This window comes from Ceratosolen solmsi, unplaced genomic scaffold (assembly GCF_000503995.2).
Source record: "Ceratosolen solmsi marchali unplaced genomic scaffold, CerSol_1.0 scaffold10, whole genome shotgun sequence".
Lineage (NCBI taxonomy): Eukaryota > Metazoa > Arthropoda > Insecta > Hymenoptera > Agaonidae > Ceratosolen > Ceratosolen solmsi.
In genome coordinates, this window is record NW_011948412.1 from 21,397,436 (window position 1) to 21,424,317 (window position 26,882).

At 29.9% G+C, this 26,882-nt stretch overlaps 1 protein-coding gene across 1 annotated transcript; it reads left to right on the plus strand.

Moving 5' to 3' along the window:
• Positions 1-10,604: 10,604 nt before the first annotated feature.
• On the plus strand, positions 10,605-26,870 carry drk (growth factor receptor-bound protein 2 drk). Its single transcript, XM_011499440.1, has 6 exons — positions 10,605-11,478; positions 21,038-21,135; positions 21,565-21,684; positions 22,407-22,572; positions 24,857-25,030; positions 26,303-26,870. The coding sequence occupies exons 1-5, from the start codon at positions 11,401-11,403 to the stop codon at positions 25,028-25,030; spliced, it is 636 nt and encodes a 211-aa protein (XP_011497742.1). The 5' UTR covers positions 10,605-11,400; the 3' UTR covers positions 26,303-26,870.
• Positions 26,871-26,882: the final 12 nt, after the last annotated feature.

Consider the following 26,882-nt stretch of genomic DNA (forward strand, 5'->3'; position numbering starts at 1 on the left):
GTAGGGAAATGCAGTAGGTGATGCGCCGGCTTGGGATTATACACGTTAACGTCATTATATGGTCATAAGTCTGGAAATTAGAGAGGTACTGGACATTTGCGTAATTAATCGTTTTGAGGAGATAATGAGAGGATTACGGAATAGTTTATGTCAGTCCGATTACACAACAGCCAATTCTGAGCATTCTTCTGTTGGTGTTCAACCGTGTGGCCAATTATTTAAGTTTCCGGATAGACTTACTCTTAAAAATCGTCTTTGAAAATCTAATGCTTCAAAATTTGCGTGGCCAAGTGCAAATCGAATTTACTTTTTGTTCGATGCCATATTCTTTTTCATAAATTATTGCAGTTGTATTACATAACATAAATAACGTCATCGACATTTCACTCAATTACAATATTGTTTTGGTTATTGCCTTTAACTCGATATCTTTCATACACTATTTATAATACAAACATAGAACTTAAATATCTGCCTTAAAAATTATGCATTACCTCGTACATACTTATATATATAGTTTTATTTGCATTTTCTGTCTTTAATCCAGATCGATCAAATAATTCAAAAATAGTTGAAAAGCAAAAATAACGGTAGGAAACGATTTCTTTTAAGTTACTCTCATACTTCACTTTCTTAGTTTAATTTTCTAAAGATTAGCAATAAGTAATACGAATGCCTGCATTTATTTTACGCAATAAAATCATTTTTTACTAATAGCCTTGAATTCATTTATAATCTCAATAAAAAATATTTTCCAAGAATCATTATATTTAAATTTCACTCTACAATTTAAATATTATATTATTTATTATATTCAATATTTATGAAAGTTTTTATACCATTGATGTTTTATTAGAGCAAAGTACCGTTCTTGTATCAGCAAGACGTAGCCTTAGTTCTAATAAAGCAAGATTGGATGTATTTGAATAATGGAATTCAACTAATTGGTGTAAGATGTTTGATACGGCATAAAACAACCTTTTATTTAACAGCGCCTAATTACAAATAGAAAACATCGATTCAGAGCATAGCATAGATTAAATTCAATGTTCATACTGAACTAAGCAAAACTTATTGGACAATATTAGGCATTTAAATAAACTCGCTAATTAAGGAAGTGTAAGAAAATTTCAATAATATTATCGTTGTTTCATTGACCCCTGTTTATATATTGAAATAAGAAAAGAATTTAAATCAAGACAATATTGTCAAAGCACGTGATGTCAACGCATATTGTTAATATTTAAAAATACTTTTGTTTGAAAATTCATAAGAACCCTGTTTACTTCCCTTTTTTCCAACTTTTATTTTAATTGTAACAATAAATCAAAGCTATCCATACTAGACTTTGCTACTAATATCGATGTTCATATTTGGAATACTCTGACAATATTATTGTGACATGTTTAAACAAGTTTAATTTGCACGAATAATTCTCTCTTTTTTCTTAATTGTATTATCAATAATTGTGAAGCTCAGAGAGTATAATTAGCTGGTAAGTGCTGAAAACAATTTCAACTTTATGTAACGAAGTGCGGTAAAACTTTTCTAAAATTAATCTATAAATTTTAGCTAATCTAATTAAAATCGAGCATTAAAATACTTTGTTACAAATACGCGCATATAATTGCCATGTCGACAAAAAACTTTATCTGAAATTAATTTACTAGATATAAATATTTCCGTAGATGTTTTGAAAATAGTTTGTTCTATTAAAATTTACTTCATACTTAAAGGATTTGGTATACATTTTTGGCATTACTTTCAATCTAAATAAAAAACTCATTAATTATATTAATTAGTAATGTTAATTATTTTTCAAAACGCTGTTTTTTCATGCACTCATTTTTAATTATTTCACTATATTGTAGCATTGAAAGTTTAATAAACTTAACGTTGTATGATTTTCTTAAGTACGATGTGTTCACATTTTTTTATTCATTCCAATTTTAAAGCATACCTTAAATACTTATTACATACTTATCATTAATTTAAATGCAAGTTTTAGTGTTTATGAATCCTTATAAGGAGTGCCACTAAAGTACAAAATATTACTCAACACTAGAGTATTATACAGTATTTTAATATTTTGGATTTCAAAAGTAAAAAATATTGTCTATGGTAAAATAATGAAACGGTATTGAGTTTATTTTGTTTTCCATAAATGCAACTTTTTTGTAGTATATCCAATGTGTGAAAATGACTATTTACTAAATTGAGTTACAACATTAATTTTTTATATTATATTAGAAATGTTAATGATTGATCAGCTATATATGAAATAAAACAACTTCCCTAGAACTGCCCTTGATTTATTACAATATGCACAATAGGTATAACAAAGGTGAAGTAAGAGGTTATATAATTAAAAATTTTCGTATCGATTTCGTATTCTGAGCATGTGTATATATTACACACCTATTTTTTTTTTAATATATATTTTAATATGTAATTTTATTATGGAAGTGGTACAAATATATGAATCAAATTAAAACATAACATAACATTGTTATGTATAAAATAACATTAACATAACATTGTACAATAATTAAATAATAAAATATTCTAAAATTCGTAAAATTTAAAAAGAATTTTATTATATATAATTACATAAAATATTCAATTTATATATTAAAGATATTTAAATTAATGCAAATTTAAGTAATTATTTTTATACACAAACGTACAAATATAATTAAATGTGCTTGTTCTTAAGCTTGCGTTAGTATAACTGTTGAAAAATTTAATATAGTTTAGTAAGTTATTATTAGAAATGTTTGATTTTAAATTTTATATTATTAAAATATTTCATTTAAAATGTCTAATTAACAATATTTCTTTCATTTTAAATTATAGATACTAATGTAACTCGACATCAATGTAACATAATTATACTTAATTATACATTGCACGTTATAAAATAATAGTTTAATATGAATGTGAATTATTAATATTAAATGATATAAATATTATTAAAACCGATTCCACTTTCATTGAGATTTATTTATAATCGAAATCATTAATCAAATACAGTAAGTTTATGAATGTGCATATTTAAGAAGATGCAATTATTGGTGCGATTTCTTTATAAAAAAATAGGTTAATAAAATTTAAACAAATTTATTTCGATGATTATCATATGGTATAAATAATGTAATAATAATGGTAATATAAAATATAAATATGTATAGAGATATACTTTTATAATTTACAATATTAATTTAAAAATTAATTTAAAAAACTTTGACATAGATTTGTAAAATATGAAATATTGAATATCATATAAAATATAAAATATCAATATTATAGATCTATACTTTTTCGCTTAGCATTATTGACCTTCGTTTTTCATGAATTTAATTATTTATAATAACTAACCGTTTTAAAAAATATTTTACGTTATAGTTATAATATGTAATATAATTATAGAATGCAAGACTGATAATTTTATTATATAATTAAACATTCACATTTCGTAAAAATTACTATTTCGTAAAACATGCTTTCGATTTCAGGAACAAGAGTATGTAGAAACATTAAAGAACAGTAATTAAAAAAAAAAATTAATTATCCGTATTTTTGTGATGAATGTTTCACTGAAAATATAATGTATAGTTTTCAAATAAATGTTAGGATAAAAGTTAGTGTATTATATATAAAGTTATATAATAACTATATATAAACTATACATAAAGTTGAGTAAATTGAATATTATCAAATGAATTATTTTTTCATTAATCATTTTGACACTGAAATGAAATATTTATTGGCTTATTAATTAGTCAATAAATGAAGTAAAAACTGTTAATCATGAAATACACGAACAAATGAAAGGGGACTTATATATCTTACTTTACAAATTATGTATTTATTTTAGTATTTAGTAGAATGAGCTATCCGGATGTACAAAAATTGATTATCCACTACCATATAGGATGTTTTGAGTCATATTCGATATCTTGAGAATTATTAAATATATACAGGTATAAATTAATACAATTTTCATATTATTGAGTGATTTCATTATTCTTATTCGAAATTTTTATTTTTTTTTATTAAGTTTATAGAGTGGATTTCATTAATGTAATTAACAAATTTTATATTTTTTACAACTATATTTGTAGCTTATATTGAGAAAAAAGATTTTAAAGATATTTTTATAACATTTCTGTGTTAATATAAATAACAGCATAACATTTATGATCAATTAAAAACTTTAATTTCATATGTGATTAATGATTATTAGTCAATTATCATTCCAAAAAAAAACAAAATTTTAGAGTTGCGCCACTTAGTTCTAATTCTAATTTAAATTATAAATAAGAACTTAATCTAATAAATAATAATAAAGCTATTTTATGTTTTCTTCTTCGATTATTAGATTAATACATTGACGGATTCAATCATAAATGCTTTTTTTTATGAATAAATGGTATTGCTATTATAATTTGTGTGTAGAATATTTTTGCTTTTATATAATATATTTTATATTCTAATAAATCTGTAATCGGTTCATAGTTTAAATATCATTTTTAAACAAATTATTTTGTTGATTAGGACGATGTGCGTATTTAAATACTTTTACTACTTTGAAATAGGATTTTAAATTCTATTCCGAAAGCTTAACATAAATATTTAAAAAGGAGCTTACAATTATTTTATTAACAGAATGATATAGTTTGAAAATCAATATTAACCTACTTTTATATAACTGAGGATTGAAATAAAATCACAAATTGGATGTCATTTGAGTATTGGTTCTAACAATATTATAAAACAGAATATAATATTTTAAAGTATTTAATATGAACAATTTAATGTTAATTCACAATTTTAAATATTTCATTGCGCAATGGAAAAATGTTAGATAATTTTTTAAAGATTATTTTATAACTTTAAAATTGTTGTAAATTGTTAGAATTTTAATTAATAAATTTCTATAGATTGTAAATTATCTTGAGCATTTTTAATCATAATTTTATTAACTATGATATTTATCGGACAAATTTAATAAATCCGATTTATTGACCTAATTATATTTTAAGCCTTTATGATGCATAATTCTTATGTATAAGTGTACTATCGTATCAGTTTCCTTCGACAATTGAAATTTTGTTCCATTTGTTCTTTCTCTGCGTTTTCTTCGAGTAATCGTAAACACTTGATGCGCGTACGAGATAAGAAATTTGATTGGAAGAGAGTGACCGGAAACTCATAAATCTGGGACGCAGGAAATGAGATGACGCGAGAAGCGTATTACATTGGATCGGCAGTTTCTTGTAGATTTTTCACGACTTTTCCTTTCATTATTTCATTGAGGAGCTACGCAACTAAATTTTAGTTAGAATACCAAAAAAATTATCACTCTAGATTTGTAATTTATGTAAGTAAATTAACAAGTTGCTTATAATTACAAATATTTTATAGAAATTTTTATGAATTTTCCCTTTATGTATGTAACTATTTCCCTTTTGAATGTAACTGAAATAATATTAGTAGAAAAATATGAGTTTAATCGATAAGCAATTATTATTATCTATCTGGAATTCATTGATAATAATCTTTGAAATCCTAGTAATTCCCATAATTAGAAATCGAATACTCAATGATCCTACGAGCTTTGACGAAACTGGAGCACAGCTAAAGTTACTTTGTACTTAATCTGACCGAATAATACTCTGCCGTACGCGTGATTCCTAAGTGCCACTCCAAATAAATCCCGGATCAAGTGTAAGTATTCGTTATATAAGTTATAAGAAAGATGCCTTATGTTACTTTAGAATGGTTTTCGAAATGCTTAGATTATTGGACGAAATTATTTGAATTACGAATTTATAATTATTTTGCTGTACATTTTGTGCTTCTGATGCTGTTAATAATTCATTGGAATAAATCGAAACATAATTGTAGCGCTACTACTATGTTATAATGGAAAATAATTATGGAGGCACCGAATATAGTAGAGTGAAATTTCAGTTAAATTTTTCACACATAATTTCTATTGGGTAATATCTTTCTTTTTTTATAATGAATTTTAAGACTATCGGATAATATTAAAATAAAATTGTAAAATATATTTATACGTTAAGAATTATCTTTAAAGATATAAGGATATAGCGTACTTTTAATAAAACTTATAAGATTTTGTAAATACTTAAGAAAAAGAATTAATTAATTAATAATAATCAATAATTAATATAGCTTACGAAACATTAGTTAATTAGCTTTGATATTCTCATTTTCGTTAAACCGGAGAACCATTTTTTCACCTATGCTATAAGTGAATTTACGCCTTCGTAATAATGGACAGTAGGAAGTCATCCTTTAACATTTTTTTAATATTCGTAATTATACTTCAATTTTTAAATTCCCTATCCTAAAGTCTTGTGAAATAATATTTAGAAAAATTTGATTAAAATATCAAATCTAAGATATATATCTTTCTATCCTAATAATAAAATTTATTTAAAATTTACGTATACACGTGAATAATAGATCGCTCGCGCCGTCGACCTTGGAGAAGCTTATAAATATCCATCGATGGTAATTAATGAACGCTTGACAAAAGAAGCTTGATCTATAAGATCTTTGCCTACTTTAAACTAGAAGAAGCAAGGAATATCTAAACCGGTCACGCGCAAAAATCATAGGTCCCAACACACAAAGAGCCTCGACTGAGAAGCGGGTGGAAACATTTCCTTTTTCGGACCCTCTATCTCGTAAAGGATCGAGAGCATAAGATTCCCCCAACGATGGACCATCGACCGCTTGCGTTTAATCTCCCACTCATCTTGAGAATATCTTTTGATGAGTCTTGTAAAGAAACGAAGTATATTATGAATAGGCTGGAAATGAGCGTCTACCAAAACTACGTTTACCAAAGTAACGATGTCATTTTCCTTTTTTTGGCTCAGCGTTTCCTGTTTTTAATTTTAATTTGATATTATTCTTGGGTGCACATGTAGTTTATGTACGATTTAGCGTAAAATTAAGCTTACCGTGTCGTATATTACGGATTATACAAATACTTGTGCTTAGCTTCACACACAGATTAAAGGATGTTACTAATGATGTTCCGGATTTTAATCAAAAGTAAATGTCAATATATACAAATCTCGTGTATGAACAATGATTCAAGTATTGATATATTTCCGGCCCAGAACATTGTTTTTCGCGAAATTAATTCAGATATCAATGGTCACTTGTGCCGATGAGAATATAATAATCTTGAAATTTCGTCATTTCCGACGGAAACTAGAGCGTTTCTAGCGGATTAAACTTGTTCTCCAATTGTTACGACTGTACGTGGAAGGTGTTTCTAGATTAGAATTAAATATTGTAAATAAACGAACAGACGATTTGAGAAACAAATATAAGTATATTATTCATTTTATGTATCCGGTAATAATGAGACGCTCAGCAATAATTTCCGACGGTTTTGATAAAAGCAATCGACTTTCGAAAATTCATAATATTCTGCAAGGATTTCACTTAATTTTAATAATAGATTTTTTTAAATCACTGATCTTTTTAAGAAATATTAGCACTACCTAATTGCATTGAAATTAATATGTAGTTATTACGTAACGCATAAGCTTTGGTAAATTTTAAATAATGTAAAAAGATATTTTGGTTGAGTAATGCTATAAATATCTTGTATAGCATTCTTAAATAATAACGAACAACGTTAGAATTGAAAAATATGACAGACGAAATACATTGCGCGTGATAATATTTCAATTAGATTGTATGTCAATAATAACGCATTGAAATATTATCAGGTAGTTTGTTCAAAGGTTGCGCTCGTTATACAAAACTACATTATCGTCGCTTTTTTCTTTATTATATATTTACTTTTTATATCAGCATCTTTGTCAAATACGTATTATTTTCCTACGTCCGGATAATAATTACAACGAGTTACATTACATTAGGTGAGATTTGCAACAGTGCAATCAAACATTGAATATTGATTAAGGTCTCGTTCCACGATTATTAACGACTTTCAATTCTTGCGTGAGATTTTGGTAAAAATGTCTTAATATGTATTATTTATGTATATTATGAGTTGGAGTTTATGTAAAATATTAAATTGTTCCGATTAATAGGAAGATAAATGTTCGATTTATTTTGAAAGCAAATGGATTACAAGCCGACTCACGGAAAACTGTTCTATTTGAAATATATCGTTCGTTTTCAACTTACCAAAATAAAAATACACGTACTAATGTGTAATTTCATTGTAAAAGTTGAAATTGTATGAATTATTAAATTAGATTCGTTTGCATCTTTACAACGATAATAAATTATATGCTTGAATATTTGGTGTAATGTGTTTAGTTGAAAGAAATTCAATTCTGCGAAGCAAATTGCAAATTATATTCCCAATAATTTAATATATCTTGTAAATGAATGATTTGTATTATATTATTAGGAAGTCTGATTAACAAATACATAATAGTTGAAACTTTATAAATACACATTTTAAGATAACAAATGTATGCAATTTTTGTATTCAACCGCCAAAACATTTACTCCCTGTTTGGGTTACTTTATAAATAGAAGGAAACAGTAGCAACGTTTATTTCTGTTCATCTGTAAAATTAATATTATGTTTTTTGTTTTTGTTGAAATGTTTATTTTCCCTATTTTTTAACGTAAAACTAAAGAAATTAATTCTACACGAATAATCAAATTGGAGCACGTAAGCACCACACAAAATAATGTTTTCAAAATAATCAATCACATCAGCCAGGTATTCGAGTGCGTCATAGTGATAATTGCAAATATTATTTTATTATACCATCGATTTCAAGTTTTCTAGTTTCAAAAAAATGTTTCTGAGCTTTTAAGCACATTTTCTTTGCAATTATCAGTTACCTCGGAGGATCTCTTTATTTAAGCTTAGTGATGAATCGTCAAGCTAAGGAAGCATTTGTTTGTTACCTTTACCCTAAGGCAGCCACATAAACAGCCAGTATTTAAGGTCGAATTTCTCGCTAAGCTGATATTCTTCCCGATTTGCGCAATTGCACCGTTGCTCCTGATGCACTCGTTACGACATTAAGCTCGAATGCGAGACAATTCATGAAAGCACGATGAAAGACCATGGAAAGATGGAGTGCGCGGTGAGTACGCACACAGGAATCCATCCACCTACTCGCGGACCAATCCGAGGGTCCGTTACTTCATAAAATAATCTCGAATGATAAAGAATGTAAGGAAATAGAGGTAACGTCGGCTGAAGAAGCCCCGGTCACGGCGGGAAAGAGCTCGGACATCTAAGAAAGGCCTACACTCCTCCCCCGTCCGTCCTCCGACGTCAAGACGTCGAGGTCGGCGGCGCTCGCCTCAGGTCGCGTCGAGGAGTCGCCGTTGAGCGTCAAACTCCGAGCGAGCATGCCAAGCGCATGCGCCGGGCCTATGAGCGACCGATAGCTCGCGCTTCGACGATTTTGGGCGGTCTTGCTCGAAAATTTCGAGAATCGTCGCGACCGGCATCCCCTCACCCTCGCATTCTTAGGTCAGCGGCAGGTAGCTTAAGAATTTGCATTGTTGAAGGACTGTTGGTAATGAGTGCTATGGAGTCGCAACGATTCGTATTACTCGTGGAAGCGTAATGGTTTGCGTTAACATTGGGATGCGTGAATCCTTGAATGGTTGACTGGCCCACCTCAGTGAGTTGAAGCGCAACTTGCGCTTTCAAAAGCGAACAGCAAGATCGGGCAGTGAAATGTAATTCGCAAATTATCGAACATTGCGCTAATTTAACAATCTTTTCGATTAGCTGTCTTCATTAAGTTAACGTGCGGCAATACTCATGTTTTACTCGGCAGTAACAAGTTAGAACGAATGCCAGCCTTCGGGCATCTATAAACTAGAGAAGATGAATACGGTAATGAGAGACGATGATGATGATGATGATGACGATGATGACGACGACGACGACGATGATGATGCTGATTAAGAAACGTAAAACATAAGGGCACAACTCTTGAATACCTGCGAGATACATCTCTCTATGATCTACACAATACACTGCTGACCGTCACGTTACGCGTATACTCGGAGGAGAAAGGACATACGCGCGGGCTCACTCGAGTGTGTGTGAGGATAGAGATGGTTAGAGAGGGACGGCGGGTTGGTTGGGATCTAGGGAGGAGAGGGAGTAATCGAGATTTCTGACGGTCAGTATCGTCGGCAGCCGGAGCCACCTCTCACCGTTTCTTTTTACTCGAGGAGCGTCAGAATCCGGTAAGCGCCGCGTCACTACGCAACTACGTGTAGGTGCGTTTAGTAGTGTCGTCGAATGGTGGGGGAGGAAAAGCCGCGAGAGCGAGAGAGGAGCATAAAGTGTAGCAGCCGGAGCAGCAGAGCGCAGAGCTCAAGAGCGTAAGAGCGAGTGTAACGGATGATAAGACGGACGATGGATTGTGGCCGCGAGTGCGCGTAAATAATAAATCCGGGGGAGTATCATTCGCGTTCTGCGCCACCGTCACCAAGTCGAGCGCGTACAAACGGGCGCGTTTGGATAGGCGTTCCCTGGAAATTTGGGAAAAGCCCGTCTCCGGAGGTGACATAACCAATAAAAGAGGCGCGCGGATAAAGGACGGGATAAGCGGGCTCGTCGGGGAGGCCGTCTGTCTGCGCTGACGTGATCTCGGCGACTGGGAATTCATCGCGTCGTAAGGCGGCAGTACGGACGAAAGAAAGAAGTGGCGCGTGTGCGTGTATCGACGTGTCTGGCGGGCGTGTGGACGATCGCTGAAAGGACTTGCGGGGCGGGGGTTGGGGCGTCGGGGGAGGAAGAGGTGGAGGAGGAGGAGGAACGATTGTCAATATAAAGGTCCGCTCCGATAATACCCCGGATCTACGGAGCGCCTGTGTAAGAAGTGCGGGGAAGAATATTATTCCAAAGAGAGGGCGACGTCGCCACCACCCATCCTCCCCCTCCCACGATCGGCCCAGGAGTCGCTGGCCGCGCCTGTAACCGGGGCTCTGAACGATCGACGGCGTCGTTGCTACGCATACGCGACGCGCGTTCGGAGAGAGGAAAAAAGAAAAACCGAGCTGGACGAGCGCTTTATTCTTTTTCCTCGTCGTCGTGTATTCTAGGTTAAGGAACAGGGGGCACCACCGCTCCGTCCTCCTCGGTGGACGACGTCGTCGTCGTCGTCGCGCGAGTGTTTTTCCCATCTTCTTTACGTCTCGCGCATCTCCACCGTTTGTTTCTAGCGCCGCGAGCAAGAAGCAGGAGAGGCAGGCAAAAACGCGGTCCCGGAATCCTCTTTGTTGAAGATCTGTGGATCGATTGTCAAGCGAGGCGCAACCTAACCTACAAAAAAGGGATTTTCCGAGCGACAGTTTACCGAAGAGAGCGGAAGAGGCTGACTAGGAAGAATGGAAGCGATTGCTAAGCACGATTTCACCGCGACCGCCGAGGACGAGCTCAGCTTTCGCAGGAGCCAGGTTTTGAAGGTTAGTTTCTCTCGCCTTTTCTACCTTTCTTCCATATACGTAGAGCATCCACATGTATATAAGCTGAGCAAATGAGAAAGAGCGTGGGATGGGGCGTGCGTTCGTGCGTGCGTGCGTTAGCGCGTGTGTGCGTTTGCGTGTGTTGGGAGACTAGTATTCATACGCCGCGAAAGAATAGAATTGAAGAAATTCGATATACAGCCGAAAGATAGACGCGAGACTCCAGGCGAATTATAAGTCCTGTTCTATTCATGTATACGCGCTTGTCTCTTAAAATAGGCATTGTTATGTATTAACCCATGACTCGACCGACTGGCCAACCAGACAATCGAACCATCGTTCATGTACGTTTGAATAATTGCGTAGTTGCTGCCTTTCCACTGCCTACGACGACGAAAGAGTAAACAAATTCACCCCCAGTCGTTGATCGGGGTGAGTCTTCCGGAGTTCGTTGCACTTTTCTTCCGCCCCAAAGAGGCTTTTTCTCTTTTTTCCCTCTTTTTTCTTCTTTCTTTTTCATTCGTACGCCCTGTCCTCCTGAAGGTTTCCCCTCTTCGTCTCTGCCCCCACATGTTGGCGGCGATCCGAACTTTCCAGGCGAACGTTCGCGTGCCTACGCCTGTTCGATTGATCGGTATAATCATGATCCTGGCACCTATCCGGTGTTTGTTGGGCCATAGCACGTTGTGCGATTATTTTTGTGATATTTTAAAAATTAGGCGATGTCTGTGAGTAGTGCTGACGTATTTGGGTTGGAACAAGCTGAATTGGTCGTACAAAGACTAAATAAAGGATTACCATGACGACATATCGGAAGCGTTAAGCAAATTAAGCCAATTCTATCGAAAATCATACCTCTAAGTTTAAAAAACCATCGATTGAATATTTAGTCTACGGTGTTATTGGAGGAGAGTCTCAATAAGCTCTTTAAGAATGTTATGTTACTCAACTTTGTACAACATTTAATTTTAAATAGATCAGATAGATTTCAATGCAATACGTATTTAGCTCGTCAAAATATATAATTTATGATTTTTAGGGATTTGTAGGAAAAATCACTTGCTCATTTTATATTAAATGAAATTCATACAAAATTACGAACTTGTGCTAAAAAGTTGCCGAATGATTAAACTTCAAGACTCGAATAATTTCATATATACACGTAATAAATGTAGTAGTTCAACTTAAATGGAGTAAAATTTCAAAAGTTTCAGTTTTTTGTTAACGTGTAAATCGATTCTTCATCTAATCGAAATGAATAAACTGATAATGCAAAGTACGGCATTTAACGTAATTTCTTTTATAATTATAAGATTTTGAAATTAATAATTGTAAAGCTTAAATTTCAAAGTCGTGTAGTTTTTCCATTCTCAATTGGTTGTGAATAAGTTAGTATGGCATTTAGAAGCAATTGATACTAAATTATACGAAGCAGTTGCACTGCCTCTGCATAGAAGAACAATACGAAATCGGCAATTTGCTTTATTATCGTATAATTTTTTCTCGTTTGTACAAAAACAATATTGCTTTTGCTGATAAAAGATTTTCAATGGGTAAAATTTATTGCATAAAATAGAGTAAAAAATTGCGTAGGGTATATCGTACTCAAAAATACTTCAATTTACATAGACTAATGCAAATTAAATATAAGTTTTTCTTATTACTTTCTTTGGTTTTTAAATTGACAAAAATATGTGATTCTGTAAAAATTCTTTCCTTTTAAAGAATAAATTTCAAAACTAGACTATTGCATATAAGTGTGTAGTAATTAAACAAGACTAACATACGTATATAATCTTTATTTTTTTAATGCAAATCTTGAATACATAAAAAATTAATGAAACCGAAAACTTTTCTTACAAATATTTAATTTTATTTCTATGTTTCAAAGATAAAAAAATGCATTTCATTAAACAATTTTTGTATAAGTTTAGGCAAAGTTTATTGAAAATAATTAATCCATGGATATGTATTGTATATGTATATCCAATAATGATTTAATAGTTAAAGATAAATATATATTTTATATTTTTATTTGCTAAATAATATGTTAGTTTTATTCTAGTCAAGCTATATTGCAGTAACTTTATGAAATTACTGAAAGTTTTAATTGCTCATGAATCTATTAGTTAATATTTATGCAAATAATAATTATAATATGTGATATTAAAATTTTTTTTTTCTTTTCATAACACACATTCACACTATTCAGATGAAAATAAAATATTGTGATTATAATTAAAACAAATTGGCTTGCAATAATCATTAAGTTAATATACAACACAAATTTTAGCCATCCTAATTTATATTTTCATAATATATAAGATAAAATGTAATATATATGTTTAAGAGATAGCAGATAAGTTAATTGGATATAGGTTTATTAATATAATTACCATGAATTTATTCTGTAGCCTCGAAACTCATTAGTTTTATTTAATATATCAATTTTGCAATCTTAGCACATTAAATAAATATATCGATTAATTGACAACATATTTGAGTATAAGCTAGTTTGCCATACTCTTCACGTATAAAAATTGCAAATAATTATTCACAATTTTTCTTAATCTAACAAGCGTTATAACTCCTACGACTTAAAATATTCCATATAGTTGTAAATTCAATATGCGTAAGTTAAAAAAAAGATTTAAATATAAAAAGCTATTGTAGACAAAAATTTAATTTGTATTTTTAAATTTTAAATTTTATTCCAAGTCATTAGGATACCAATATATCCTTTATGATACGATTCTTTAACGTGAATTTGACAGATGATCAATTATTGCGCAGTTATTACGTACGTATATTCTTTTTATAAAATTATGGCGCAATTGTGCTTTTTAAACTTTGATTATTATCGTTTGTTTACAATTTATGATGATACTTGTTATTAGTTGATTTAATATTTAATCTTTGCATATGAGTTTGTTTTTGACGTACTTCTCTTAGCACGATTTGCTAATATTATAATAGTATTGTATAAACGTAAAAATTTACAATACGTTTTAATATACATTTTTGTTATATTATCCATCATAAAATTACTTATTCCGAATGCCTATGCAAAACTCCTAATGATTTTTTGACATTTAAAGACTGAATAAATATCACAGGGGCATAAAATCGGGTTGTTCATTAATTAAAAACTAATGAAATTTACAATACCAATGCGAAGTGATATCATGTCTAATAAATAATTTACGTGTACAAGCATTTAATTGCGCGTGTAATTTTTCAGATATACTTACCATAACCTCGCTCGTTTATTTATTCTCAATTAGACGTTAATTCATACTTTTTCCCATTTTTATTTCTACATTCTTATTTGTGTATGCGTGTGCATTCCTTTTCAATTTAACTTGTGACGGCTACACACAATCCAACTCTGTATTCCTTTGCCTATTTCTATTGAAACATCGAGACCTTCTCCTTTTCTTTCGTTTACTTCAATTATTTTGTGTGTGCTTCTTTTGTTGTTTTAACTTCGCTTTTGTAAATGCAAATGCCTAAAATACTCTCGTAATATTCAAAGAAACAATTCAACCAACGCATGGTGAATCTCAATTTTTATAAGATAAGGAAAGAATATATTTTTCCAGTGTGAATACAGCGTTACGGCTTATTCAATATAGTTTATTCGATTATTGGTCGATTATAAGTATTATAATAATAATGAAAATAAATAAGTAAAAGTTTTCTACAGTTTAAATATCAAGTAATGTGGTTATTTGTGCAAAAGAAAAACAAGGTTTCTAATTTCGAGCTTTAAACATATTACTAATATTATAACAATTCCATTTACATTCTACGCGAATGACTATCCAATTTGAAAAATAAGGAAAATCTTTCAATACACAGACAATATTGTAAAAGAATGTAGACGAATAAATACAACAAATATATACGTTGAAGAGATTTTTATTAATTAGCAATTTAATGTTCAACTGTATTCTCTTCATAGAAGAAAGTATGATTATTGGTTCAATTTCTTTTACAGTGTAAATGTAAAGAACACTATATTGAAACCTTAAATCTTATATAACTAAATCGCTAAATCGAGTGTAGTCTGTTGGTAAGTTAGAATTAATTCGTTATTTCTTTTACTATCAATATTCAAATATACTTTAATTATTGTAACAATATATTCATTAATGCAGATATAAATACATTAAATTTGCAGAGTTTCGCGTTTCTAATGAGTATATTGGACGTTTTCTGTCATTTTATTTCTTTTACAAACTAATATTGACTTAACTTGAATATGTTGCTTATAAATATAAGTCTCTCTTAATAAAAAAAGAAAAAACATTAACACTAACGAACTATAATTATGATATAATAATTAATAACGAACTATTTATACTTCATTGAATGTCGCATCTAATATATTTAGTTTGTAAATACACAATATAGAAAATGTCTCCTAACTATTACATATTAATGGTTTAGTACAGTTTTGATCGCATAGCATCGGCACCGAGGCTCGCAGATATTTCCGAAACGCGGCTGCGAATTTTTGGTGTTCCGTCGCAATGAATTTTAATGCTCAGGAAAAAGTATATTTCGAGCTTAACTGACCCACTTTTATTCGTTTCTACATTATGGTTGACGCCGCGTATTTTTAATACGCATTAACTTAACGGAATCTTGGCGAGATAATACGTAAGCTTGTGTCAATTGTTAGTATTATCATGGGACGCCCTTTTTTTTCTTTTTGGAGTTTTGATTAATATAGTTGCTCTAGTCCGTGCAAGATACAAATACGTGCTTATTGTAGGATAACTGTCTATTTAGTCAGAAATTACAAGACTACGTGGTCGTAAAATAAAAGGATGTTTGCTTTCAATGTCGTTAGTCAGTGGTGTTTGATGAAATGAATTGTTGATCCAATTTAACACCATCGAACTTGAATGGAACGTTGAGCTTAGAAATGTTAAAACGTGTACGTTTGTTAAGCACATTACGTTGTATCTTCAGAAATAGATTAATTATTAAGCCAGAATAATTATAATATGTAATGTTAAATTATGCTATTCATCCATACATATTATATAAATACAATTAATAAATGGCGATTTGTTAAATGAATTTGTGGATGATGATAATTGAATTATAATTTTTCTAAATGCTTATCTTAATTGTTGTAATTCGATTGAAAACGTTCACTCGATGTATATCTATCTACTTTACGGTACTTATTTAATAGAATGTTAATTAAAGTATTTATTTCCCATTAACATTTGCAATAAAATATCCTCGTAAAGTCATTTTCGTCAAGAATATTTAATAGTGATAAATTTTCTCATTTAGCGACAATTATAAATTGATATTTTATTTCATCTCGGCATCAATTGCATACGGCTTCTTTAGATAATTGAAATCCTGCAAAAATATAAATTTAATATTAAACAAGTGCTTAGCAGCGCTTGAAAATAAAAATATAAACATATAAATTATTCAGATTATTCACTAATATATTAGAGTAAATATTTTATTGCGCTTTCGCTCTCATTTATTATCATAAGAACGCACTTATAGAGAAAAAAAAGAAAAGCGAAATGTGTGTTTCCTGTCCCGACGTTGTAAACTTGAATTTTTCGCGAACATAAGATATTCGTTTAAGATAAAAAAAATTTTTGAATATTTTTTTCTGCATTGAAAAAAAAGAAAAGATGAATTTTTCTAAAGCACAAGTTCCGGTGATTTTTTATGTAAAATCAGTGAATTGAACTGCAAGCGTATGACAAGACTTTATAATGCCTTTTTTGCGAACAATCAACATCTTGAATTTGCGATGGGAAGACCGATTGCGAATTGGATATTTAATCGTGCCTCGAACCTTCTCTGCCCTCGCTTACAATGATTTGCACTTGTGTTATTTTTTTCCATTTTTTTTTCATCATGCGATCGTCGAATGATCGTTCCATAAATTTTGAGTTGATCTGGTTCATCTGCCATTTATATACATCACTTGGAGTCGCATGATTTAAAATTGATTTTATAATTTCATTATTTCATTTCTTTACAACGCCTAAACAGCATTATCATATATCAGTTTGTTTATTTTTCTACAAATTGTTACACAAAAATTAATAATTCAAATAGGATTTACATTCTATTATTAAATTATTATTTCTTTTAAATATTTTTACGTGTGATAGATTTGATAGGTCAAGTAAGTTTATACGTTAATTTTATTATTCATGTAATTGAAATATGTAATTGTTAAGTATGAAATTAATTTTTTTTGTATAGTCATGTATAAAAATATTTCATCACATTGAATAATGGTTTATAATTAAATTAAGAATTAAATAAGAAAATTTAAATGAACTCTTAAAAATGCTTGAAGTTTGTTACTATCATCAGAATTAATAATATTTAATCAGCTGCTGTTATTCTAATTATAGATGTTTTAATATTAAAGTTTATCCGTTTGACGGTTAGAATAGAAAAGATAAAATTTCGACTATTTATAGACTTCTTATGAATTATTACTTAATTGGATAATTGCTATTATTATTTAATATTTGCTGAAAATTTTAGTAAATAGTACATCGCTAAAAGAGAATTGCTGAATTTGATCTAGTGCTTTATTATTTCCCTAATACTGAAATTGTGTATGTACGTACATGATAATTGATTTTAATTTTACTCACTTGTAAGAGTCAGAAATATGATTTTAATTTCAATGAGAGAATTATATTAATTAGATCGATTTAAATTCTAAGTTGTGCTGCTATATCTATAATAGTACACATAATAGAACACTTTTTTCATCATTTTTATTTGAAAATTGTATAAAATTCTGCATATACACGGCATATTTTTGCTTTATAAGTGGTTTTATAAATGTTTTTATAAATGATTAATAGTAGTAGTCAAAATATAGTTGAAAAGGTTGAAGATTTATTTAGAATTTAGCATTCTGTTTAACTTTTGGTATTCATTTTTTGCTGAATTTGTTAATTATTAATTTTTATATAAATGCCAAAAGAGATTAAAGTACCTCGTATACAATTATTTTAATCTTTAAATCTTCTCTATCGTACTGTACGATGTTGATGTTTTTATGTTATGAATCAAATCCTTCTCTACCTATCGTAAACTTTCATTCACCGTTTGTTTATCAAACAGTATTGTCAAAATCGGTATGAGTGTTTTTTTATTATGGAACCAAATTTATTTTTAATTTCTATTAATTTTGCTTTTAAATATTAAGTTTAGTAAATATTTAATTGTTGCTAAATAAATAAATGTATACGATATTATTAACTAGGGATAATATATTATTTGATAATTATTTGAAGTAAAAGAACTTGTCGTTTCTGTAGTTACAATTTTTAAAACCTCGATTATTTATGAGATAAGTAGTTGGCTTTACTTTGTAACTCACGTCTGAGAAATTCAGTCGATATTTAAATTTCAATAAATATATCTTGCTAATATAAAAATTTGTTGATGCATGCATGAACGAACATTTAATGATTTATTTACTTCGAGTAACGTAAATTATTACAAAAGTTGATAAATGACATTTTTCTTTATCACTGTATTTGTGCATTTCATAATATTGAGTAAATAAGAATTAGAATACGCTCTTTTATTAGATTTTATTTAAACTTTTATGTTTTTTATGATAGCTATAAATATAATTAAACAAAATTGAAATTAACAAAAGCTTGGTGTAATTTTTTTTTTTGCTATATTTTATTACACAGTGTAATGTAAATATGGGTTTGCTATTAATAAAAAAATAATCCCCCAAGAAACTAAGAAATGCTATATAATCTAATTTTCTAAGTCAATATATTATAACATAACACAAAATTTAAAATACAAATTACACTAATTTAGAAATATCTATTATTAGACAACTAATTTATCAATAGATCGATTATTTAGTAATTTTATGATTTTATAGTATTAAATGTCAAGCTTGTAACAAATTAAGAATTTTAATTTTTATTTCAATATAAAAATTTGTAAGTTATAAATTGATTTTCAGTAATTATTCGTTTATATATAAATATTAATGTTTAATATTTTGATATATTTTATTTATTATTAATGTACATTTATAAATATTTATAAATATATTATATATATATATATTATAAATTTATAAACGGAAGAAATTCCATTTAATTTGGAGTCATAGGATTAAGAAAAATATTTTTAATTGTTATTAATTATGTTGACGTCAATTTCATTTTGATAGACTAACAATCAGTGAAAAACATGTTTTCGTTTTGTATATATAAAATGTGCTTTAAAATACATACACATTTAATGGAACGGGCATGTGTATTATATTTGAAAGACGCACAAAAATGTATTAAAATTCATTATTAAATTTATACAGTAAAAAGTGAATAAATTGCTAAAGCAACATAAGGAATTTATTTGAAGTTTCATACGAAGATATAATACATTTTATTTGTTTTTAACAAATTTCTGATAGATCGTGATCAATGTATTGAGAAATCAATAGCCCGATGAGGTCGGACTCACCAAAGTCAGAACTAAGAACAAAAAATTTGTTGCAAATGTGACGTCATTGCGTACTTAGCAAATGAAAGCCGTGTATTTTGTAAATAGGGTGGGTGACATGCACCACGATTCATCGATACCTTCTCTATCCAATATCTCGATTATTGCAGACATGTGCTATATAATAGCCTTGTACAATATAAATATACATTGTGTTAAAATGACGAATTTGTATAGCAATATATCCAAACTGGACTCGGGAGTACCAATGGCAAACGATTTTTTTTGGTTAAATAATTTATTGCTGCTTGAAAGTCTTGCGAAGTTTTGATTAGTTTTTATTTAATTTCATCTTCTATGTTTTACACTTCCAAATAATAGTGCTCATAATAACAAATAACCGTGCTGATAAATAATAGTATATTATGCTAATGAGCTTGATATGATTATTTATAATTTATTTAGATAAACATATGATTAGAAACATTGATTAGAAATTATGCATAATAATTTAATTGAATATATTTTACATGATATTTACATTTATATACATATAGTATGCACTTAATGCTTTAAATAAATTCAATTCAATTTCTTTTTAATGTATATTGCAGCTATGAAATAAATTGTATATCATTAATTATGCCTTTCGTCACAACATATAGTTTTATTAAACTATCTTTCTTTTGATATTTGCTTCTTAAATAGTATAGTGGCTCTACATATTGATTTTAATTTGAAATTATCTTGATTAAAATAAAAGTCTATTAATAATTTTTACGCAACCGTATATTGTCAAATTTACATTTAACCCATGCTAAAGAATTTGATAAAATAATTAAATGGAAAAATAATATATATTAATTTATAATTGTAATTAAGCAATGTATTTGATGGAAATTTGATAGGTTCAGATTGTTTATTCCAAAACTTCTTTTAATTTCGCAACTATTCAATTTGAAAATTATTTAAAACATATATTTTCTTTTAATACCTATGTAAAGTTTAACACTTTTCAATTTATACGTTTTTATAATATATATATGTTAATTCTTTATTATAGATACTCAATATGGAGGACGACATGAATTGGTATAGAGCAGAGCTCGATTCTAGAGAAGGTCTAATACCGAGTAATTATATAGAAATGAAAAATCATGAGTAAGTTCCTGCATTTACTTTTAGTTTACGAAAAGATATTTAAAGTTATTCATTAAAGTAAAGATCAATTTTTGTAAAAATATATAACCAATGTATTTATCCGTGTAATCCGTGAAATTCAGAAGCAGTAGTTTTTTCTACTTGTATTCTGTGAAACGGACTTTTTATATATGTAGTTTATTGTTGTTGATTTTTTTAAATGTGAATTCGTGTAATTTAAAAGATATACGAATTTTTATTATTTGCATTAAATATTTGTGTTTACTCCGTACGATTTATTCCAATTACCATGCATTTAAAATATCGAAATAGAGTAATACAATTTACGCATTAAAGATTTGCGTAACGCCTATTTTAAACTTCGTATTTGATAAAGTATACAAATTTTTGTTCAAAATCTATATATTAAACATTTATAACCAATTTTAGTTGGTATTATGGAAGGATAACCAGAGCTGATGCTGAAAGGCTACTAATGAACAAACACGAAGGCGCTTTCCTCATTAGGATCAGTGAAAGCTCTCCCGGCGATTTTTCTTTATCTGTCAAGTAAGAAATACTTATGTGAAAATTTTTATATCTGTTATGAGGCATATTCGTTAACTTTAATAAGGCCCACTTTCTTATTTATAAGCGTGTCCTGGATAAATGTTTTAATTCTTATGCAGTAAAATTCGATGCTTTACTGAAAGAGTAGAAACTTTATTTTACATTGTCTTTAAAAAGAAATGCAGTAAAAATCAAAGTTTTAGTTTACGGATGTTACTGTTATAATTAAACGAAAATAATAAATCGTTTTTATTAAAAACTAAAATAATAATGTAATTGTTATTGAAAGGGTATTGGATAATAGAAGTTTAATACTTATAATTTTTGTGACACGACAGTTCAATGTAAAAGAAAAAGTTTGTAAAATTTTGTTCGTAAAAATAAAACAATAAGTATATCAATATTAATGTTTAGCTTTGAGTTAATTGCCTAATATTATTATATGTTTCAAGCTCTGTAAATTCATAAATTTCCAGAATGTCAAATAATTTATTAGCAATTGATTCGAAATATGAGAATTTAGAGTGGAATGTATTTTTATAGACGGATAAGAAAGTCTTTTATTCGATTGTAAAATACACTCTACATTTGAATCGACTCATCTCATTATTTTATTGTAAGTCTTGCAACGTTTTCCTCTGATTCACGAGCGCGTCTATCAAAAGGAAAAAACGATTGCTGATTAACTTTTTACCCTCACTAATTAAACCCTTCACTCGCAGATGTTCGGATGGTGTGCAGCACTTTAAAGTCCTGCGGGACGCCCAGGGCAAATTCTTCCTCTGGGTCGTTAAGTTCAGTAGTCTGAATGAGCTCGTCGAGTATCATCGTACGGCCTCGGTGTCGCGTTCCCAGGACGTCAAACTGCGCGATATGGTACCAGAAGAGGTAAATATATGAGAAAATTTGATGGAACATTTAGAAAGAAAGAGTCAATTTTTGAGACTAATTAATATTTGTTAAAAATGCGAGTCTGCTTAAAATTTGGCTAATTTTTTAGATTAGGCATTCATTTTTCATAATAATGTTTTCAATAATTGTTTAACCATTAATTAAATTTTATTTTGTTGATAATAATGTAAAAATACCGAAGTCTCTTTAGACATGAACTCTTCATTTAAAACTAATTGTTCTATCTAATAGGTCAGTTAATATTATATAAAATATTACCATATAAATTATAATATTACTGCAGTGTGAAATTATTTTGTGTGAATTTATAATCCAAATTAATACACTGATATTTAGAAATTTCAAATTTAATCATATTTATCATAAATTAAGAAAATTGAAAAACAAATTCTATTATAAGGCAATGTAGAAATTAAAAATTTTGTTTCAATAAATAACGAAATATTGAAGTAATAAGCTAATAAATATTATTTTTATTTAAAATTTATTCTTTAATTATCTTTTATGTGAAAATTGTTTTAAGTGATAATTTTCAAAATAAATAATGGATATATACGTCGCGTATTATATAATGCAAAGTAATATAATATGTAGTTATATTTAATATAAATATGAATATGTTGGAGTTTTCAACGATGCCACGCAGAAGATAATTATTAAAGAAATTAAATGCTTAAAAAAAAGTAATTAATAAATACTGGATGTATCGTTACATTATTATGATTAATTATTTTAGTCAATGCAAAAGTTTATGCATTGTGCTTTTTAATTTTGTATTAAAATATGCAGTCTTTTAGATATTACGCAAATTGACTTAGAAATAGAAATATAAATCTGATTTTGCAAGTAAATTTTAAATAGATATAGCGTACCTGTAATATTGAATTACATGTAAAATATAAAAATGTGTATGAAAATGATCAGTGATTTAGCCGTAATTAGCTCAAAGTAAAATAAATATTCCTTGTTGGCAAGTTCAATCGACACACCCGCCAAAGCGAATCACGTTACATTAAATTTTGTAATGCACGCGGTAACAAAAGTAGAAAAAAAATAGAACCGGCGCGTGCAATTACAGGCAGCGATCTCGCGAATCGCGCAATTACGAAAGTGTGCCGCCGCCAATACGATCGTGGCCTTGAATTGTCGTAACACACGCGTACGCGCTAAGAAATCGTTTAATTGCAACACGTTCAGAAACTTTCCGAGCTCCTGATGGAACGAGGCTCCCCTTATTTTACTGAATTTTGCATCGAACCTAGTTCTTCTTTTTTTTTCGTTTAACTGGTGGTTCTCGCATAACATTCAAATAATAGTGGAATTAATAATGAAATGAATAATGAAATGAATAAATAATAACGAGTGTTCGTATTAAGTACATTAAAATGCATCAATCCTGAATAGTTTGAAAAAACAAACGCTAAAGACATATGGTATATTGTAATCTAAATCTAAGTCTTGTTCTATCTAATTATTATTAAAGAATTTGTATGCAAGTATTTTGACTTCGTTCATTTTATTATATATGATTAAGAGATTCTTAAAATTAGACATACTTTAACAGTAAATTGGAATGTTGTGAACTGCTTGTCATGCGTTAAGCGATTATTTATTTCTCTTCACTCTTATTTTGCCTATTTTTCTTTTCTTAAATAACACAAGTGCGCGCGCGCACACCATTTATATTTCATATATCAGAATTATTTTTTATCGTAAAATAAATACGTAAATTTCAAAATTATTGGAAATTCAATTATTATAGGACTTAGACTAAACTTTTTTGTAGACCCGTCAAGTCGCTACAGAGAATCAAAGATCAAACCTTCCTGTGTTATTTAAAAGTCTTACCACTAGTTTTAAAGATCGTCGTATTTTTAATCTAATAATATTTTTATCGTTATACTTTTTATGAAAAATACCGAAGCGATATCTTACAATATGCTCTAAGCTTATTACTCATTAGCGAAACACTTAAAACCATATCAACAACTCCATTAATCGCCTTAAGAAACGTACCATATGTACCTACATACCTCTGTTTTGGTTATGTCGCCACTTTCCCGACTATACTCGGACTCTGTCTGTCTGTCTGTCTGTCTCTCTCTCTCTCTCTCTCTCTCTCTCTCTCTCTCTCTCTCTTTACTTATTCTTTTATTTTTTTTAACACGGAATTACGTCTAATAATTTACTAGTCTCTTTTCGCTCTTCCCAATTCTTAAAGCTTAATGTTCGTGCGCTTAATGGCAGTGTTTTGCTTCAGTGTCTGGTGCAGGCCCTTTATGACTTCACGCCCCAGGAGCCGGGCGAGCTCGAGTTCAGGCGAGGTGATGTAATAACCGTGACGGATCGCACGGATCAGCACTGGTGGCACGGCGAGATCGGCAATCGACGAGGACTCTTCCCATCTACCTACGTCACTCCATATCACTCCTAGGTGAGAGACGACGCTGGATCTCCGAGTAGTCCATCTCCGAGCTTCGGGTTCATCGCGTTCCTTTTTCATTTACCGTTCGTCCTGCGTACTCGCGGATAGTAGGATTATATAAACGCCGCTCGGTCGACCTCAGCAAACAATAAATCTGATAATCGTGATTAATAATGCGTGTGGAAAATCGAGCACTTGATATCTCGGTAGTGCTGGGATATCGTGCACCCGTGATCGCGTGCCTGGGAAAATGTCAACGAGATACGACAGCGGTCGATAACGTAAATGATTAGCTGGATGAAATGTGAGAACGTTGCCGTTCATTGCTGTTATTGAGTGGGCAATTGTTTGTGCCGTGCGATTGTAGATTATGGAGCGCACGGCTAGCTTGTTTAACAATTCAGATTATATAAATATTCGTCGCTCTAGTTGTTTTCGAACACCGCTTAGATAAGAAGTATCGTAAATTAGGATGAAATAATGCAAACTTTTTCGTTTAACCCAAAATGGGAGAGAGAAAAAAATTGAGAACGTTAAAATTGTAGTGCAATGAACATATTTTTATTTTCTTTGAACAAAGAGGAGTCAGGTGTCTTACTTGCGATCTATCTGTATCATTATTAGTAGTAGTGATGTTTCGAAAAATGGCGATATTTCGTTTCCAAGCAGTGGTAATATCAAGATTAATAATATGAATTAAACTATTTGTTTATTGAAAATTAAATTTACATATTATCCGCCTTTTGCTTGGAAGCGTCAAAATGTTTTGCGTTTTTTATACTCAAATATTCGACCAGCGAAAAATATTGTATAATGAATTTAACAATATTGAATATACCGTTGGAGAAAAAGTATATAATGATAATCACCGATCTAATCATATATTTGATCTTGTATAAAGATCGGTAAAAAAAAGTTGCGAACGTTCGAGAATAAGAAATAATATATAACCGACTGTTAGTAAAGAATCTATTGGCGCAGATAAACTTTTAAATTGAAAACTAATGACTAGTGATGGATATTAATAGTAGATGATCAGTAAAGGATAACGATGCATAACGTTACACTTAATTTTAATATTGCTTTAGTATTGGTTATTTCACTATTTAGTCACGAGTTTGCTTTTAAAATAATTTTAATTTTACTCGAAGATTCGTTTAACATGGTAACTCGATTACTTATGATCGAACGCATTTGCTATTTTGAACGGCCTATCACTTAGTCACTCTCATAACCCCAAGCTTTTGCGCCAATAAATGATTGATTTGATATTTATTACAGAGGTTCTGCGATCGAGATGGCAGGTGTCACGCCAGCCAGCAGATCTTCGTGCTCGCAATCAAGAGTAACGGATTCAAAGCGGAATATACCAACAGGATCCTCCAGGCCAATGAGACATGCTCGTGGCGGAGGCTCGTGATCTGTTGAAAAAAAAAGAAAAAAGAAAGAGAAATAAGCACAACAGCAGCCTTGCTTTCACTGACTGAGTAAACCATTAAAAAAATACGGGCACTTAAACTTGGCCTTGAACGTGCTCGTTTATACCGAAGAGTTTCTGAGCTTTCATAAGCCAAGACCGCGTGCAAGCCATTTCATAACTTTTACATCACGAAAACTAGGGTACACGGGATGGTGTTTAATGCTCTGTGCTTGTAATAAGAATGAAAAAATGCTTTAATAGGAATCTCCAAAGCAACTGTACTTTTTCTTTGTTCTGTCTTCGCTTTGTTCTTAAGTTACGCGAAATTCGTTATGTATAGAACAATTATTGCCTATACTTTATGCATAGATAAGAGAGGGAGAGAGAGAGAAAGAAAGAAAAAGAGATATATAGATAGATAGATAGATAGATAGATAGATA